Raw genomic sequence first — 16,501 nt, 5'->3', positions numbered from 1 at the left:
CCCAAAATTCACCAAAAATCATCCAAAATCTGCCCTGGTTTCCATATTTGCCACAGAGATGCAGGCAGAGAATTAAACACAACCAGTGAGTGAGCAAACACCAAAATTCAATCACAGCTCTCAGTGATTTTTTATTTTCTGTGTCAGTGATTTTTTATTTTCTGTGTCAGTGCTTTTTTAATTTTCTGTGGTTTTTCCCCTAAATTTGGATTTTTTTTTCCTGATTTTTTTTCCAGGCTCCTGCTGGGTCATTTTGAGGGATAATTTCTGCTTGATGTTTAATTAATTAATTAATGGGATTAATTGAAGCCTACACTCAGCCTGGAGCTGAGTTCACCTCCAAGGGAATTCCTGGCAGGATTTAAAGGAATAAATTTGTAATTATGGCAATAAAGTGGGGAAATTCAGGTTTTTTTGCTCGACAGAAATAAAAGAAAAAGGAATTTCTATAAAGAAAATTCAGGAGTTTTTGTCCACATAAATAAAAAAGGAAAAAGTTTTTCTAAGTAACAAATTCAGGATTTCTTACCCCACATAAATGGAGAAAGAAATTTCTGTAAACAAAAATTCAGGATTTTTTACTCCACATAAATAAAGGAGAAAGGAATTTCTGTAAAAAATAAATTCAGGATTTCTTACTTCAAATAAATAAAGGAGGGAGAAATTTCTATAAATGTCAAATTCAGCTTTTATTACTCCAAATAAATAAAGAGGGAATTTCTATAAAGAATAAATTCAGGGTTTCTTACTTCACATAAATAAAGAAGGAAAAAGTTTCTGTAAGTGAAAAATTCAGATTTTCTTACTCCACTTAAATAAAGGAAGAAGGGATTTCTATAAAGAACAAATTCAGGTTTTATTACTCAAAAAAAGTAAAGGAAAAAGAAATTTCTATAAAGAATAAATTCAGGTTTTCTTGCTGCATATAAATAAAGAAAAAATTCCTGCAAACATCAAAATCAGGAATTCTTATTCCACATAAATAAATAAAGGAGGAGGAAATTTCTAGAAACAAAAAATTCAGGTTTTCTTACTCTACATAAATAAAGGAAAAAGGAATTTTTATAAAGAATAAATTCAGGTTTTATAACTCCACATTAATAAAAGAGGAAGAAATTTCTATAAACAACAAATTCAGCCTTTTTTACTCCACATAAATAAAGGAGAAAAAAATTCTTAGAAACAAAAAATTCAGGTTTTCTTACTCCACATAAATAAATAAAGAAAAAATCCCTGTAAACAACAAATTCAAGATTTCTTGCTCCAGATAAATAAGGGAAAAAGGAATTTATTCATATAAAAAATTCAGGATTTTTATCCAGAAATCTGAAGAACAAAGAAGTTTCTATAAATGAATTTAGGTGTAACACATTGCTAAAAAAATCTGATTTATTATTATTTCTATATTAATGTCTCCTTTTTTTGATGGATTTGGGATTAGTGAGGGATGGGGGAAAAAAGGGAAAAATAAAAAAGAAATGAGAGTTTGTGGAGTTTTTCAGAAAATCCCTCCCATTTGAGAGCCTGCAGGAATCAGCCCAGAATTTCCCATTTTTGGTGGGTTTAAATCAAAAAATGTGTGAAAATGAGAGCTGAGGATGTTCCTCACTCCCAGCCCAGAATTTCCCATTTTTGGGGGGTTTTTCACAGAAAAAGGAGTGAAATGAGAGCTGAGGATGTTCCTCACTCCCAGCCCAGAATTTCCCATTTTTGGGGGTTTTTGATCAGAAAAAGGAGTGAAATGAGAGCTGAGGATGTTCCTCACTCACAGCCCAGAATTTCCCATTTTTGGGGGTTTTTGATCAGAAAAAGGAGTGAAATGAGAGCTGAGGATGTTCCTCACTCCCAGCCCAGAATTTCCCATTTTTGGGGGGTTTTTCACAGAAAAAGGAGTGAAATGAGAGCTGAGGATGTTCCTCACTCCCAGCCCAGAATTTCCCATTTTTGGGGGGTTTAAATCAGAAAAAGGAGTGAAATGAGAGCTGAGGATGTTCCTCACTCCCAGCCCAGAATTTCCCATTTTTGGGGGTTTTACAGAAAAAGGAGTGAATGAGAGCTGAGGATGTTCCTCACTCCCAGCCCAGAATTTCCCATTTTTGGGGGTTTTTCCAGAAAAAGGAGTGAAATGAGAGCTGAGGATGTTCCTCACTCCAGCCAGAATTTCCCATTTTTGGGGTTTTTCACAGAAAAAGGAGTGAAATGAGAGCTGAGGATTTCCTCACTCCAGCCCAGAATTTCCCATTTTTGGGGTTTTACAGAAAAAGGAGTGAAATGAGAGCTGAGATGTTCTCACTCCCAGCCCAGAATTTCCCATTTTTGGGGGTTTTTACAGAAAAAGAGTGAAATGAGAGCTGAGGATGTTCCTCCTCCACCCAGAATTTCCCATTTTTGGGTTTTTCACAAAAAAGAGTGAAATGAGAGCTGAGGATGTTCCTCACTCCCAGCCCAGAATTTCCCATTTTTGGGGGTTTTTCACAGAAAAAGGAGTGAAATGAGAGCTGAGGATGTTCCTCACTCCCAGCCCAGAATTTCCCATTTTTGGGGGTTTTTCAGAAAAAGAGTGAAATGAGAGCTGAGGTGTTCCTCACTCCCAGCCCAGAATTTCCCATTTTTGGGGGTTTATCAAAAAGGGTGAAATGAGAGCTGAGGATGTTCCTCACTCCCAGCCCAAATTTCCCATTTTGGGGGTTTTCACAGAAAAGGAGTGAAATGAGAGCTGAGGATGTTCCTCACTCCAGCCCAGAATTTCCCATTTTGGGGGTTTTTCACAGAAAAGGTGAAATGAGAGCTGAGGATGTTCCTCACTCCAGCCCAGAATTTCCCATTTTTGGGGATTTTCCAGAAAAAGGAGTGAAATGAGAGCTGAGGATGTTCCTCACTCCCAGCCCAGAATTCCCATTTTGGGGGTTTTTCAGAAAAAGGAGTGAAATGAGAGCTGAGGATGTTCCTCACTCCAGCCAGAATTTCCCATTTTTGGGGTTTTTTCACAGAAAAAGGAGTGAAATGAGAGCTGAGGATGTTCCTCACTCCCAGCCCAGAATTTCCCATTTTTGGGGGTTTTTCACAGAAAAAGGAGTGAAATGAGAGCTGAGGATGTTCCTCACTCCCAGCCCAGAATTCCCATTTTTGGGGGGTTTTTCACAGAAAAAGGAGTGAAATGAGAGCTGAGGATGTTCCTCACTCCCAGCCCAGAATTTCCCATTTTTGGGGGGTTTTTGATGAGAAAAAGGAGTGAAATGAGAGCTGAGGATGTTCCTCACTCCCAGCCCAGAATTTCCCATTTTTGGGGGATTTTTCCCAGAAAAAGGAGTGAAATGAGAGCTGAGGATGTTCCTCACTCCCAGCCCAGAATTTCCCATTTTTGGGGGGTTTTTCACAGAAAAAGGAGTGAAATGAGAGCTGAGGATGTTCCTCACTCCCAGCCCAGAATTTCCCATTTTTGGTTTTTTTTCACAGAAAAAGGAGTGAAATGAGAGCTGAGGATGTTCCTCACTCCCAGCCCAGAATTTCCCATTTTTGGTGGTTTTTGATCACAAAAAGGAGTGAAATGAGAGCTGAGGATGTTCCTCACTCCCAGCCCAGAATTTCCCATGTTGGGGTTTTTCCCAGAAAAAGGAGTGAAATGAGAGCTGAGGATGTTCCTCACTCACAGCCCAGAATTTCCCATTTTTGGGGTTATTTTTACAGAAAAAGGAGTGAAATGAGAGCTGAGGATGTTCCTCACTCACAGCCCAGAATTTCCCATTTTTGGGAGTTTTTCACAGAAAAAGGAGTGAAATGAGAGCTGAGGATGTTCCTCACTCCCAGCCCAGAATTTCCCATTTTTGGGGGTTTTTCACAGAAAAAGGAGTGAAATGAGAGCTGAGGATGTTCCTCACTCACAGCCCAGAATTTCCCATTTTTGGGGAGTTTTTCACAGAAAAAGGAGTGAAATGAGAGCTGAGGATGTTCCTCACTCCCAGCCCAGAATTTCCCATTTTTGGTGCTTTTTTCTCAGAAAAAGGAGTGAAATGAGAGCTGAGGATGTTCCTCACTCCCAGCCCAGAATTTCCCATTTTTGGGGGTTTTTCACAGAAAAAGGAGTGAAATGAGAGCTGAGGATGTTCCTCACTCCCAGCCCAGAATTTCCCATTTTTGGAGGTTTTTGATCAGAAAAAGGAGTGAAATGAGAGCTGAGGATGTTCCTCACTCCCAGCCCAGAATTTCCCATTTTTGGTGAGTTTATACCAGAAAAAGGAGTGAAATGAGAGCTGAGGATGTTCCTCACTCCCAGCCCAGAATTTCCCATTTTTGCTGTTTTTTTCACAGAAAAAGGAGTGAAATGAGAGCTGAGGATGTTCCTCACTCCCAGCCCAGAATTTCCCATTTTTGGGGGGTTTTTCACAGAAAAAGGAGTGAAATGAGAGCTGAGGATGTTCCTCACTCACAGCCCAGAATTTCCCATTTTTGGGGGGTTTTTCACAGAAAAAGGAGTGAAATGAGAGCTGAGGATGTTCCTCACTCCCAGCCCAGAATTTCCCATTTTTGGGGGGTTTTTGATCAGAAAAAGGAGTGAAATGAGAGCTGAGGATGTTCCTCACTCCCAGCCCAGAATTTCCCATTTTTGGGGAGTTTATACCAGAAAAAGGAGTGAAATGAGAGCTGAGGATGTTCCTCACTCCCAGCCCAGAATTTCCCATTTTTGGGGGTTTTTTCCCAGAAAAAGGAGTGAAATGAGAGCTGAGGATGTTCCTCACTCCCAGCCCAGAATTTCCCATTTTTGGGGGGTTTTTCACAGAAAAAGGAGTGAAATGAGAGCTGAGGATGTTCCTCACTCACAGCCCAGAATTTCCCATTTTTGGGGGTTTTTCACAGAAAAAGGAGTGAAATAAGAGCTGAGGATGTTCCTCACTCCCAGCCCAGAATTTCCCATTTTTGGGGTTTTTTTCACAGAAAAAGGAGTGAAATGAGAGCTGAGGATGTTCCTCACTCCCAGCCCAGAATTTCCCATTTTTGGGGGGTTTTTCACAGAAAAAGGAGTGAAATGAGAGCTGAGGATGTTCCTCACTCCCAGCCCAGAATTTCCCATTTTTGGGGGGTTTATACCAGAAAAAGGAGTGAAATGAGAGCTGAGGATGTTCCTCACTCCCAGCCCAGAATTTCCCATTTTTGGGGGGTTTATATCAGAAAAAGGAGTGAAATGAGAGCTGAGGATGTTCCTCACTCCCAGCCCAGAATTTCCCATTTTTGGGGGGTTTTTCACAGAAAAAGGAGTGAAATGAGAGCTGAGGATGTTCCTCACTCCCAGCCCAGAATTTCCCATTTTTGGTGGGTTTTATATCAGAAAAAGGAGTGAAATGAGAGCTGAGGATGTTCCTCACTCCCAGCCCAGAATTTCCCATTTTTGGGGGTTTTTCACAGAAAAAGGAGTGAAATGAGAGCTGAGGATGTTCCTCACTCCCAGCCCAGAATTTCCCATTTTTGGGGGGTTTTTGATCAGAAAAGGAGTGAAATGAGAGCTGAGGATGTTCCTCACTCCCAGCCCAGAATTTCCCATTTTTGGGGGATTTTTCACAGAAAAAGGAGTGAAATGAGAGCTGAGGATGTTCCTCACTCCCAGCCCAGAATTTCCCATTTTTGGGGTTTTTTTCACAGAAAAAGGAGTGAAATGAGAGCTGAGGATGTTCCTCACTCCCAGCCCAGAATTTCCCATTTTTGGGGGGTTTTTGATCAGAAAAAGGAGTGAAATGAGAGCTGAGGATGTTCCTCACTCCCAGCCCAGAATTTCCCATTTTTGGGGGGTTTTTCACAGAAAAAGGAGTGAAATGAGAGCTGAGGATGTTCCTCACTCCCAGCCCAGAATTTCCCATTTTTGGGGGGTTTTTCACAGAAAAAGGAGTGAAATGAGAGCTGAGGATGTTCCTCACTCCCAGCCCAGAATTTCCATTTTTGGGGGTTTTTCACAGAAAAAGGAGTGAAATGAGAGCTGAGGATGTTCCTCACTCCCAGCCCAGAATTTCCCATTTTTGGGGGTTTTTTCCCAGAAAAAGGAGTGAAATGAGAGCTGAGGATGTTCCTCACTCCCAGCCCAGAATTTCCCATTTTTGGAGGTTTTTTCCCACAAAAAGGAGTGAAATGAGAGCTGAGGATGTTCCTCACTCCCAGCCCAGAATTTCCCATTTTTGCTGTTTTTTTCACAGAAAAAGGAGTGAAATGAGAGCTGAGGATGTTCCTCACTCCAGCCCAGAATTTCCCATTTTTGGAGGTTTTTCCCAGAAAAAGGAGTGAAATGAGAGCTGAGGATGTTCCTCACTCCCAGCCCAGAATTTCCCATTTTTGGGGGGTTTAAATCAGAAAATGTGTGAAAATGAGAGCTGAGGATGTTCCTCACTCCCAGCCCAGAATTTCCCATTTTTGGGGGTTTTTCACAGAAAAAGGAGTGAAATGAGAGCTGAGGATGTTCCTCACTCCCAGCCCAGAATTTCCCCTTTTTTGGGGGTTTTTCACAGAAAAAGGAGTGAAATGAGAGCTGAGGATGTTCCTCACTCCCAGCCCAAAATTTCCCATTTTTGGGGGTTTTTCACAGAAAAAGGAGTGAAATGAAAGCTGAGGATGTTCCTCACTCCCAGCCCAGAATTTCCCATTTTTGGGGGTTTTTCCCAGAAAAAGGAGTGAAATGAGAGCTGAGGATGTTCCTCACTCCCAGCCCAGAATTTCCCATTTTTGCTGTTTTTTTCACAGAAAAAGGAGTGAAATGAGAGCTGAGGATGTTCCTCACTCCCAGCCCAGAATTTCCCATTTTTGGAGGTTTTTTCACAGAAAAAGGAGTGAAATGAGAGCTGAGGATGTTCCTCACTCCCAGCCCAGAATTTCCCATTTTTGGGGGGTTTAAATCAGAAAATGTGTGAAAATGAGAGCTGAGGATGTTCCTCACTCCCAGCCCAGAATTTCCCATTTTTGGGGGTTTTTCACAGAAAAAGGAGTGAAATGAGAGCTGAGGATGTTCCTCACTCCCAGCCCAGAATTTCCCATTTTTGGGGGGTTTTTCCCAGAAAAAGGAGTGAAATGAGAGCTGAGGATGTTCCTCACTCCCAGCCCAGAATTTCCCATTTTTGGGGGGTTTTTCACAGAAAAAGGAGTGAAATGAGAGCTGAGGATGTTCCTCACTCCCAGCCCAGAATTTCCCATTTTTGGTGAGTTTATACCAGAAAAAGGAGTGAAATGAGAGCTGAGGATGTTCCTCACTCACAGCCCAGAATTTCCCATTTTTGGGGGGTTTTGATCAGAAAATGTGTGAAAATGAGAGGTGAGGATGTTCCTCACTCCCAGCCCAGAATTTCCCATTTTTGGATGTTTTTTCACAGAAAAAGGAGTGAAATGAGAGCTGAGGATGTTCCTCACTCCCAGCCCAGAATTTCCCATTTTTGGGGGGTTTTTCCCAGAAAAAGGAGTGAAATGAGAGCTGAGGATGTTCCTCACTCCCAGCCCAGAATTTCCCATTTTTGGGGGGTTTTTGATCAGAAAAAGGAGTGAAATGAGAGCTGAGGATGTTCCTCACTCCCAGCCCAGAATTTCCCATTTTTGGAGGGTTTTTCACAGAAAAAGGAGTGAAATGAGAGCTGAGGATGTTCCTCACTCCCAGCCCAGAATTTCCCATTTTTGGGGTTATTTTTACAGAAAAAGCAGTGAAATGAGAGCTGAGGATGTTCCTCACTCCCAGCCCAGAATTTCCCATTTTTGGGGGATTTTATGCCAGAAAAAGGAGTGAAATGAGAGCTGAGGATGTTCCTCACTCCCAGCCCAGAATTTCCCATTTTTGGGGGGTTTTTCCCAGAAAAAGGAGTGAAATGAGAGCTGAGGATGTTCCTCACTCCCAGCCCAGAATTTCCCATTTTTGGGGGTTTTTCACAGAAAAAGGAGTGAAATGAGAGCTGAGGATGTTCCTCACTCCCAGCCCAGAATTTCCCATTTTTGGGGGTTTTTTCCCAGAAAATGAGAGCTGAGGATGTTCCTCACTCACTTGTTGACATCCACGTCCCTGCCCTGCTCGTGAGCCTCCAGCAGCTGCTTTATGATGTCCCCAATGGCCATCACCATCAGCTCGGCCTGGCTCTGCTGCCCTGTGCCACAAATGGGGGAAAAAATGGGAAAAAACAGAGAAAAATTAGAGATTTTCTTGCTTGCCATAACCCACCCTGAAATTCCTGGGAAAAAAGGGGCAAAAACAGAGAAAAATTAGAGATTTTCCTGCTTGCCATAACCCAGCTTGAAATTGCTGTGAAAAACGCCGATCGCTTGGTTTTAAAATTTTAAAAGTTTTATAGTGATCAAATGGTTATTAAAATAGGAATACAATTGGAGTAAAAATAATGTTAGTACAATCAGAGTAATAATAATATTAATAAAATCAGAGTAATAATAGTATTAATACAATCAGAGTTATAATAATATTGCAATTAGAGTAATAATAATTTGGACAATTTAAATTAGGACAATATGAGACAATAAAAGAAAGAGTTATGGATGTCTGGGTAACTTTTTCTGGGCAAAATAAGCCAGAAAAAGGACACACATGACCAAAGGATTAACCCTTAAAAACAACAGCCTGTTGCATATTCATACACCTCATCCATGATGCACAAATTCCATTCAAACTCAGGATTCTGTCTGCTCATCCTCAGCTTCTTCCTCTGAGTCCTGACAGAAGAAATTCATTTCTTCTGATAAAAGGGCAATAAATTCTTTATCTCTGAAGGTTTTTGGTGTCCTGGGGCTGCTGTCTCAGTCCTTTCTTTACAAAAAGTATCCTGTTTCTATTTGAACATTTTTTATAACCTAAAACTCTATTTACCACGCTACTTAAGAGAATGAATCCAGCATTACTTTCTAACACAACATATCTAATATTAATTTGAATATTTGCAAAAAGCCAATCATAAAATACATGCATTTTTCACATTCCTGTCACGGAACTGTGGAATGGTTCAGGCTGGAAAAGAGCTCAGGAGTTCAACAATTCCCAGCAATTCCAGGGCCACCAAATGTCCCCAAGTGCCACATCCAAGGGGATTTAAAATTGAAATTTAAAATTGAAATTTAAAATTGGAATTCCTGCCACGGAACCGTGGAATAGTTCAGGCTGGAAAAGAGCTACGGAGTTCAAACACTCCCAGCAATTCCAAAGCCACCCGTGTCCCCAAATGCCACATCCACAGGGATTTTAAATCCCCCCGGGGATGGGGACTGCACCTCTGCTCTGACAGCACTTTAAGGGCAGAAATTCCTCCTGTTATACAATTTAACCCTCCTGTTATACAATTTAAAGCTGCCCCGGCACAGCTCGAGGCCGTTTCCCCTCAGGGCCGTCCAGAGAGTTTAAACTGAAATTTAAAATCGAAATTCCTGCCACAGAACCGTGGAATGGTTCAGGCTGGAAAAGAGTACGGGGTTCAAACACTCCCAGCAATTCCAGAGCCACCCGTGTCCCCAAATGCCACATCCACGGGGATTTAAAATTGAAATTTAAAATTGAAATTCCTGCCACGGAACCGTGGAATAGTTCAGGCTGGAAAAGAGCTCCGGAGTTCAACAATTCCCAGCAATTCCAGGGCCACCAAATGTCCCCAAGTGCCACATCCACGGGGATTTGAAACTGAAATTTAAAATTGAAATTCCTGCCACGGAACCATGGAATAGTTCAGGTTGGAAAAGAGTACGGAGTTCAAACACTCCCAGCAATTCCAAAGCCACCCGTGTCCCCAAATGCCACATCCACAGGGATTTTAAATCCCCCCGGGGATGGGGACTGCACCTCTGCTCTGGACAGCACTTTAAGGGTAGAAATTCCTCCTGTTATCCAATTTAAAACCACCTGTTATACAATTTAAAGCTCCCCCGGCACAGCTCGAGGCCGTTTCCCCTCAGGGCCGTCCAGAGAGTTTAAACTGAAATTTAAAATTGGAATTCCTGTCACGGAACCGTGGAATAGTTCAGGATGGAAAAGAGCTCCAGAGTTTGACCATTCTCAGCAATTCCAGGGCCACCAAGTGCCACATCCACAGGGATTTTAAATTCCCCCGGGGATGGGGACTGCACCTCTGCTCTGGACAGCACTAAGGGTAGAAATTCCTCCTGTTATCCAATTTAAAACCACCTGTTATACAATTTAAAGCTCCCCCGGCACAGCTCGAGGCCGTTTCCCCTCAGGGCCGTCCAGAGAGTTTAAACTGAAATTTAAAACTGGAATTCCTGTCACGGACCCGTGGAATGGTTCAGGTTGGGGAAGAGCTCCACAGCTCGACCATTCCCAGCAATTCCAGGGCCACCCGTGTCTGCAAGTGCCACATCCACAGGGATTTGAAATTCCCCCGGGGATGGGGACTGCACCCCTGTCCTGAGCACCTGTGCCAGGCCTGGGCAGCCCTTTAAGGATATAAATTCCTCCTGTTATCCAATTTAAACCTTCTGTTATCCAATTTAAAACCACCTGTTATACAATTTAAAGCTCCCCCGGCACAGCTGGAGGCCGTTTCCCCTCAGGGCCATCCAGAGAGTTTAAACTGAAATTTAAAATTGGAATTCCTGCCACGGAACCGTGGAATAGTTCAGGCTGGAAAAGAGCTCCGGAGTTCAACAATTCCCAGCAATTCCAGGGCCACCAAATGTCCCCAAGTGCCACATCCACGGGGATTTAAAATTGAAATTTAAAATTGGAATTCCTGCCACGGAACCGTGGAATAGTTCAGGCTGGAAAAGAGCTCCAGAGTTTGACCATTCTCAGCAATTCCAGGGCCACCAAATGTCCCCAAATGCCACATCCACGGGGATTTGAAACTGAAATTTAAAATTGAAATTCCTGCCACAGAACCGTGGAATAGTTCAGGCTGGAAAAGAGTACGGAGTTCAACAATTCCCAGCAATTCCAGAGCCACCCGTGTCCCCAAATGCCACATCCACAGGGATTTTAAATTCCCCGGGGATGGGGACTGCACCTCTGCTCTGGACAGCACTTTAAGGGTAGAAATTCCTCCTGTTATCCAATTTAAAACCACCTGTTATACAATTTAAAGCTCCCCCGGCACAGCTCGAGGCCGTTTCCCCTCAGGGCCGTCCAGAGAGTTTAAACTGAAATTTAAAATTGGAATTCCTGTCACGGAACCGTGGAATGGTTCAGGTTGGGGAAGAGCTCCACAGTTCGACCATTCCCAGCAATTCCAGGGCCGCCCGTGTCTGCAAGTGCCACATCCACAGAGATTTGAAATTCCCCCGGGGATGGGGACTGCACCCTGTCCTGAGCACCTGTGCCAGGCCTGGGCAGCCCTTTAAGGATATAAATTCCTCCTGTTATCCAATTTAAACCTTCTGTTATCCAATTTAAAACCACCTGTTATACAATTTAAAGCTCCCCCGGCACAGCTGGAGGCCGTTTCCCCTCAGGGCCATCCAGAGAGTTTAAACTGAAATTTAAAATCGAAATTCCTGCCACAGAACGGTGGAATGGTTCAGGCTGGAAAAGAGTACGGAGTTCAAACACTCCCAGCAATTCCAGGGCCGCCCGTGTCTGCAAGTGCCACATCCACAGAGATTTGAAATTCCCCCGGGGAATTTCACCTCCCTGTGCAGCTCTGCTCTGGATAGCACTTAAAGGTAGAAATTCCTCCTGTCATTCAATTTAAGCCTCCTGTTATCCAATTTAAACCTCCTGTTAGCCAATTTAACCCTCCCCCGGCACAGCCTGAGGCCGTTTCCCCTCACGCCGTCCCCGGCTGTCCCCTCACGTCAGGGAGCCCTGCAGAGCCCCCCGAGCCTCCTTTTCTCCAGGCTGAACCCCCTCATCTCCCTCACCCGGCTCCATTCCCTCTCCCGGACACGCTCCAGCCCCTCAGGTTTATTTGTTTTATTTTTTACCTTTCCCATTTTTCTTTTTCTGCTTCATCCTGGCGGATCCCGCGGCCTGGCCCGCTGCGCTGCCGTAAAGCGACGCCGCCCCGCGCTGTCGCGAAAGCGCCGTAAAGGGAATTGCGGTTCCGCCATCATCCACCGGGGGGCGCCGGGACCGCACCGAGAGGGGAGCGGGGACACCCCCCGGGATTTTGGGGGAAAATCTCGGGATTTGGGGGTTCTGGGCGTCACCCTGGGTTTGGGGAGGGGGGTTGGGGTCTCCCGGTCCTCCTGCCAGTGTGGGTGCTCGGTTGGATGGTGTTTGTGGAAAGTTGTGGTGTCAGGTGAAGGCAGAGTCGCGCGGATCAAGGAGTCAATTAAGGAATCAATCGAGGAATCAATCAAGGAATTATGGAATTTAGGGAATCAAGGAATTGCAGAATCACAGTGTCAAGAGTCACAGAGTCTCAGAAGTGCAGAATGATGGATTTGTGGAATCACAGGATGATGGAATCTCAAAGCCACAGTCAGAATCACAAAATCATGGAATCACAGACTCTCAGAATTCCAGAACTGCAGAGTGATGGAATCATGGAATCACAGAATCTCACAGAGTCAGAATCACAAAATCATGGAATTACAGACTCCCAGAACTGTAGAATGATGGAATCATGGAATCACAGCGACAGAGAGTCTCAGAAGTGCAGAACGTGGAATTGTGAGTCACAGGATGACAGAATCTCAGAGTCACAGAGTCACAAAATCATGGAATCACAGACTCACAGAATCACAGAATCATGGAATTACAGACTCACAGAATTACAGAACCAGAGAATTACAGATTCACAGTCACAGAATGACAGAATCATGGAATTACAGATTCACAGAATCAAAGAATCATGGAATCACAGACTCACAGAAAACACGGACTCACCGTGTCACAGAATGAGAGAATCATGGAGTTACAGATTCACAGAATCACAGACTCACAGAATCATGGACTCAGACTCACAAAATTACAGAATAATGGGATTACAGATTCACAGAATTAGAGAATCATGGAATGACAGATTCACAGAATCACAGAATCATGGAATCACAGTCTCACAGAATCATGGAATCACAGACTCACAGAAAACACGGAATCATGGAATCACAGACTCACAAAATCACAGAACTACAGAATCAGAGAATCATGGCATTACAGAATCACAGAATGAAGGAATCACAGACTCATAAAATCATGAAATCACAGACTCTGGTGATCACAGGATCTCAGACTCACACCCCCACAGAATTTGCAGATTTGCAGAGCCCCAGGATGGGTCAGGCTGGACAGGATGACAGAGTCACTGGTACCACATCCCTGCTCCATCCAGCAGGGCCATCCCAGAGCACAGGAGTGTGTCCAGACAACTCTGGAATATCCCAGTGAGGAGACTCCACAGCCTCAGGGCTGGGCACTGTCCAGGGCTGAAATTCTTCCTCATGTCCAGGTGGAATTGCTGGGATCATTCCCTGCCCGTGGCTCTGGTGCCATTGCTGGGCCCTGCTCTGAGCACCCCTTGCACCCCGGGACACCCAGGGATGAGGTTCCCTCCCATTTATCTCCTCCAGAAGCTGAACAGCCCCTTCTCCCTCAGCCTTTCATGGCCAGGGAGATGCTCCAGGCCCTTCCCCATCTTTATTGTAGCTGCTCCAGGTTCCTCCTGTCCCAGGACCTGGACACAGCATTCCCAGGGTATAAAAACATCCTGGTGGCTGCTCTTACAGCTGATGATTAAAAAGGGACAAGTTCTGAAATTCTCAGTAGTGAGATCGTGCTATTTCCCCGTTAAAATCCAGTTTTTCCCCGGGGTTTCGTTCCCAAATTCCAGCTGATGCTGAGATCCGCCCTGAGGGGAGCCACAGAGGCCGCGCCCCCTCAGCGCTAGATGGTAGCAAAACATCGATTCCAGCAGGGATAAACCGATTGAAAATTGACAATTTTTGAAATTCCCAGTAGTGGCATCATCCTGTTTCCCCGTTAAATCCAGTTTTCCTGGGGGTCTCGTTCCCAAATTCCCGCTGGTGCTGGGATCCGCCCTGAGGGGAATCACGCGGGCCTGAGGAGGCCGCGCCCCCTCAGCGCGAGATGGTAGCAAAACATCGACTCGAGCAGGAAAAAAAACTATTAAAAAGGGACAATTTCTGAAATTCACAATAATAGGATCGTTCTATTTCCCCGTTAAACCCAGTCGTCCCTGGCGTCTCGTTCCCAAATTCCCGCTGGTGCTGGGATCCGCCCTGAGGGGAATCACGCGGGCCTGAGGAGGCCGCGCCCCCTCAGCGCTAGATGGTAGCAAAACATCGACTCCCGGAGGTAAAAAACCAATTTAAAAGGGACAATTTCTGAAAATCTTTGTAGTGGGATTGTCCTATTTCCCCGTTAAAATTCAGATTTTCCCCGGGGTCTCGTTCCCAAATTCCCTCTGGTGCTGGGATCCGCCCTGAGCGGAACCATGCAGACCTGAGGAGGCCGCGCCCCCTCAGCGCTAGAGGGTAGCAAAACATCGACTCCAGGAGGGAAAAAAACCAATTTAAAAGGGACAATTTCTGAAATTAATAATAATAGGATCGTTCTCTTTTCCCGTAAAATCCAGTTTTCCCCGGTGTCTCGTTCCCAAATTCCCGCTGGTACTGTTATCGTCCCTGAGGGGAATCACGCGGGCCTGAGGAGGCCGCGCCCCCTCAGCGCTAGATGGTAGCAAAATATCGATTCCAGGAGGGAAACACTAGTTTAAAAGGGTCAATTTCTGAATTTCATAATAGTAGGACTGTTTTATTTCCCCGTTAAACCCAGTTGTCCCGGGGATCTCGTTCCCAAAATCGCGCCGGCGCTGAGATCCGCCCTGAGGGGAATCACGCGGGCCTGAGGAGGCCGCGCCCCCTCAGCGCGAGATGGTAGCAAAACATCGATTCCAGGAGGGAAAAGTCCTATTAAAATGGGACAATTTCTGAAATTATCAGTAGTGGAATCATCCTATTTCCCCTTTAAAATCCAATTCCCCCCCCCCCCAGGGTCTCGTTCCTAAATTCTCGCTGGTGCTGGGATCCGCCCTGAGAGGAACCACGCGGGTTTGAGGAAGCCGTGCTCCCTCAGCGGTGGATGGTAGCAAAACATCGACTCTAGGAGGGAAAAACACCAGTTTAAAAGGGGCAATTTTTTAAATTCATATTAATAGCATCGTTCTATTTTCCGGTTAAATCCAGTTTTCCCTGTGGTCTCGTTCCCAAATTCCCGCTGGTGCTGTTATCCTCCCTGAGGGGAACCACCCGCGCCTGAAGAGGCCGCGCCCCCTCAGCGCTAGATGGTAGCAAAACATCGATTCCAGGAGGGAAAAGTCCTATTAAAATGGGACAATTTCTGAAATTATCAGTAGTGGAATCATCCTATTTCCCCTTTAAAATCCAATTCCCCCTCCCAGGGTCTCGTTCCCAAATTCGCGCTGGTGCTGGGATCCCCCCTGAGCGGAACCACGCGGGTTTGAGGGAGCTGCGCCCCCTCAGCGCTAGATGGTAGCAAAACATGGACTCCAGGAGGGAAAAAAAACAGTTTAAAAGGGACAATTTCTGAAATTCATAATAATAAGATCGTTCTATTTTCCCGTTAAATCCAGTTTTCCCCGCTAGCTTGTTCCCAAATTCCCGCCGGTGCTTTTATCTGCCCTGAGGGGAACCACAAGGGCCTGAGGAAGCCGTGCTCCCTCAGCGCGAGATGGTAGCAAAACATCGATTCTAGGAGGGAAAAACCTATTAAAAAGGGACAATTTCTGAAATTCCCAGTAGTGGGATCATCGTCCTATTTCGCCGTTAAAATCCAATTTCCCCCCAGGGTCTCGTTCCCAAATTCCCGCCGGTGCTGGGATCCGCCCCGAGGGGAATCACGCGGGCCTGAGGAGGCCGCGCCCCCTCAGCGCAAGGTGGTGGCAAAACATCGAATCTTGGAGGGGAAAAGCGATTGAAAATGGACAATTTTTGAAATTCCCTGTAGTGGCATCATCCTATTTTCCCGTTAAAATCCATTTTTTTCCCGGGGTCTCGTTGCCAGATTCCCGCTGGTGCTGAGATCCGCCCTGAGGGCCTGAGGAGTCCGCGCCCCCTCAGCGCTAGGTGGTAGCAAAACATCGATTCCAAGAGGGAAAATCCGGCTGAGTTTTCCTGACAAAAGGAGAAAAATCCCTCCTGGAGCCCCGCGGGATCCCGGGGAGTGCACGGAGGAGGGAGCCGGGAAGGGGAGCGTGTTGTCTGAGGGGGGAAAAGGCTGAGGCTTGAGGGGGAAGAGGCTGAGGGGGTCCCTCCATGCAAACCCTGCATAACCGAGGGGAGGCTCGAGTGTGAGAAAAGGTTTATTGAGAAAAGGTTTATTGGGAAAAGGTTTATTGGGAAAAGGTTTATGGGAAAAGGTTCTTCCCTAAAGGGTCAGGCACTGAACAGGATCCCCAGGGAATGGTGACATTCCCAAGGCTCCAGGACAATGTACCCAGGGAGGGATTTTGGGGTGTCTGTGCAGGAATTGGATTTGATGCAGCTCAGGATTTTCCATAATTCCCAAAGTGTCACAAAGTCCCACACACAGCAGCTGTGCCCTCTCCTCCTTGGG

The 16,501-nt window shown here is 45.3% G+C and overlaps 1 protein-coding gene across 1 annotated transcript in view; it reads right to left on the bottom strand.

Annotated features, from left to right (window-relative positions):
• Nucleotides 1-11,994, bottom strand: part of ELP3 (elongator acetyltransferase complex subunit 3) — a 170,224-nt gene extending 158,230 nt beyond the window's left edge. Inside the window, exons 1-2 of the mRNA XM_064710079.1 lie at nt 11,887-11,994; nt 8,000-8,099 (exon numbers count right to left, since the gene is read on the bottom strand). Of these exons, the coding sequence (XP_064566149.1) occupies nt 8,000-8,099; nt 11,887-11,914 (128 nt within the window). The 5' untranslated portion in view covers nt 11,915-11,994. The remainder of the gene's footprint in view (nt 1-7,999; nt 8,100-11,886) is intronic.
• Between the last annotated feature and the right edge of the window lie 4,507 nt (nt 11,995-16,501).

This window comes from Zonotrichia leucophrys, chromosome 3, assembly GCF_028769735.1.
Source record: "Zonotrichia leucophrys gambelii isolate GWCS_2022_RI chromosome 3, RI_Zleu_2.0, whole genome shotgun sequence".
NCBI lineage: Eukaryota > Metazoa > Chordata > Aves > Passeriformes > Passerellidae > Zonotrichia > Zonotrichia leucophrys.
This window is presented reverse-complemented; position numbering and strand designations above follow the sequence as displayed.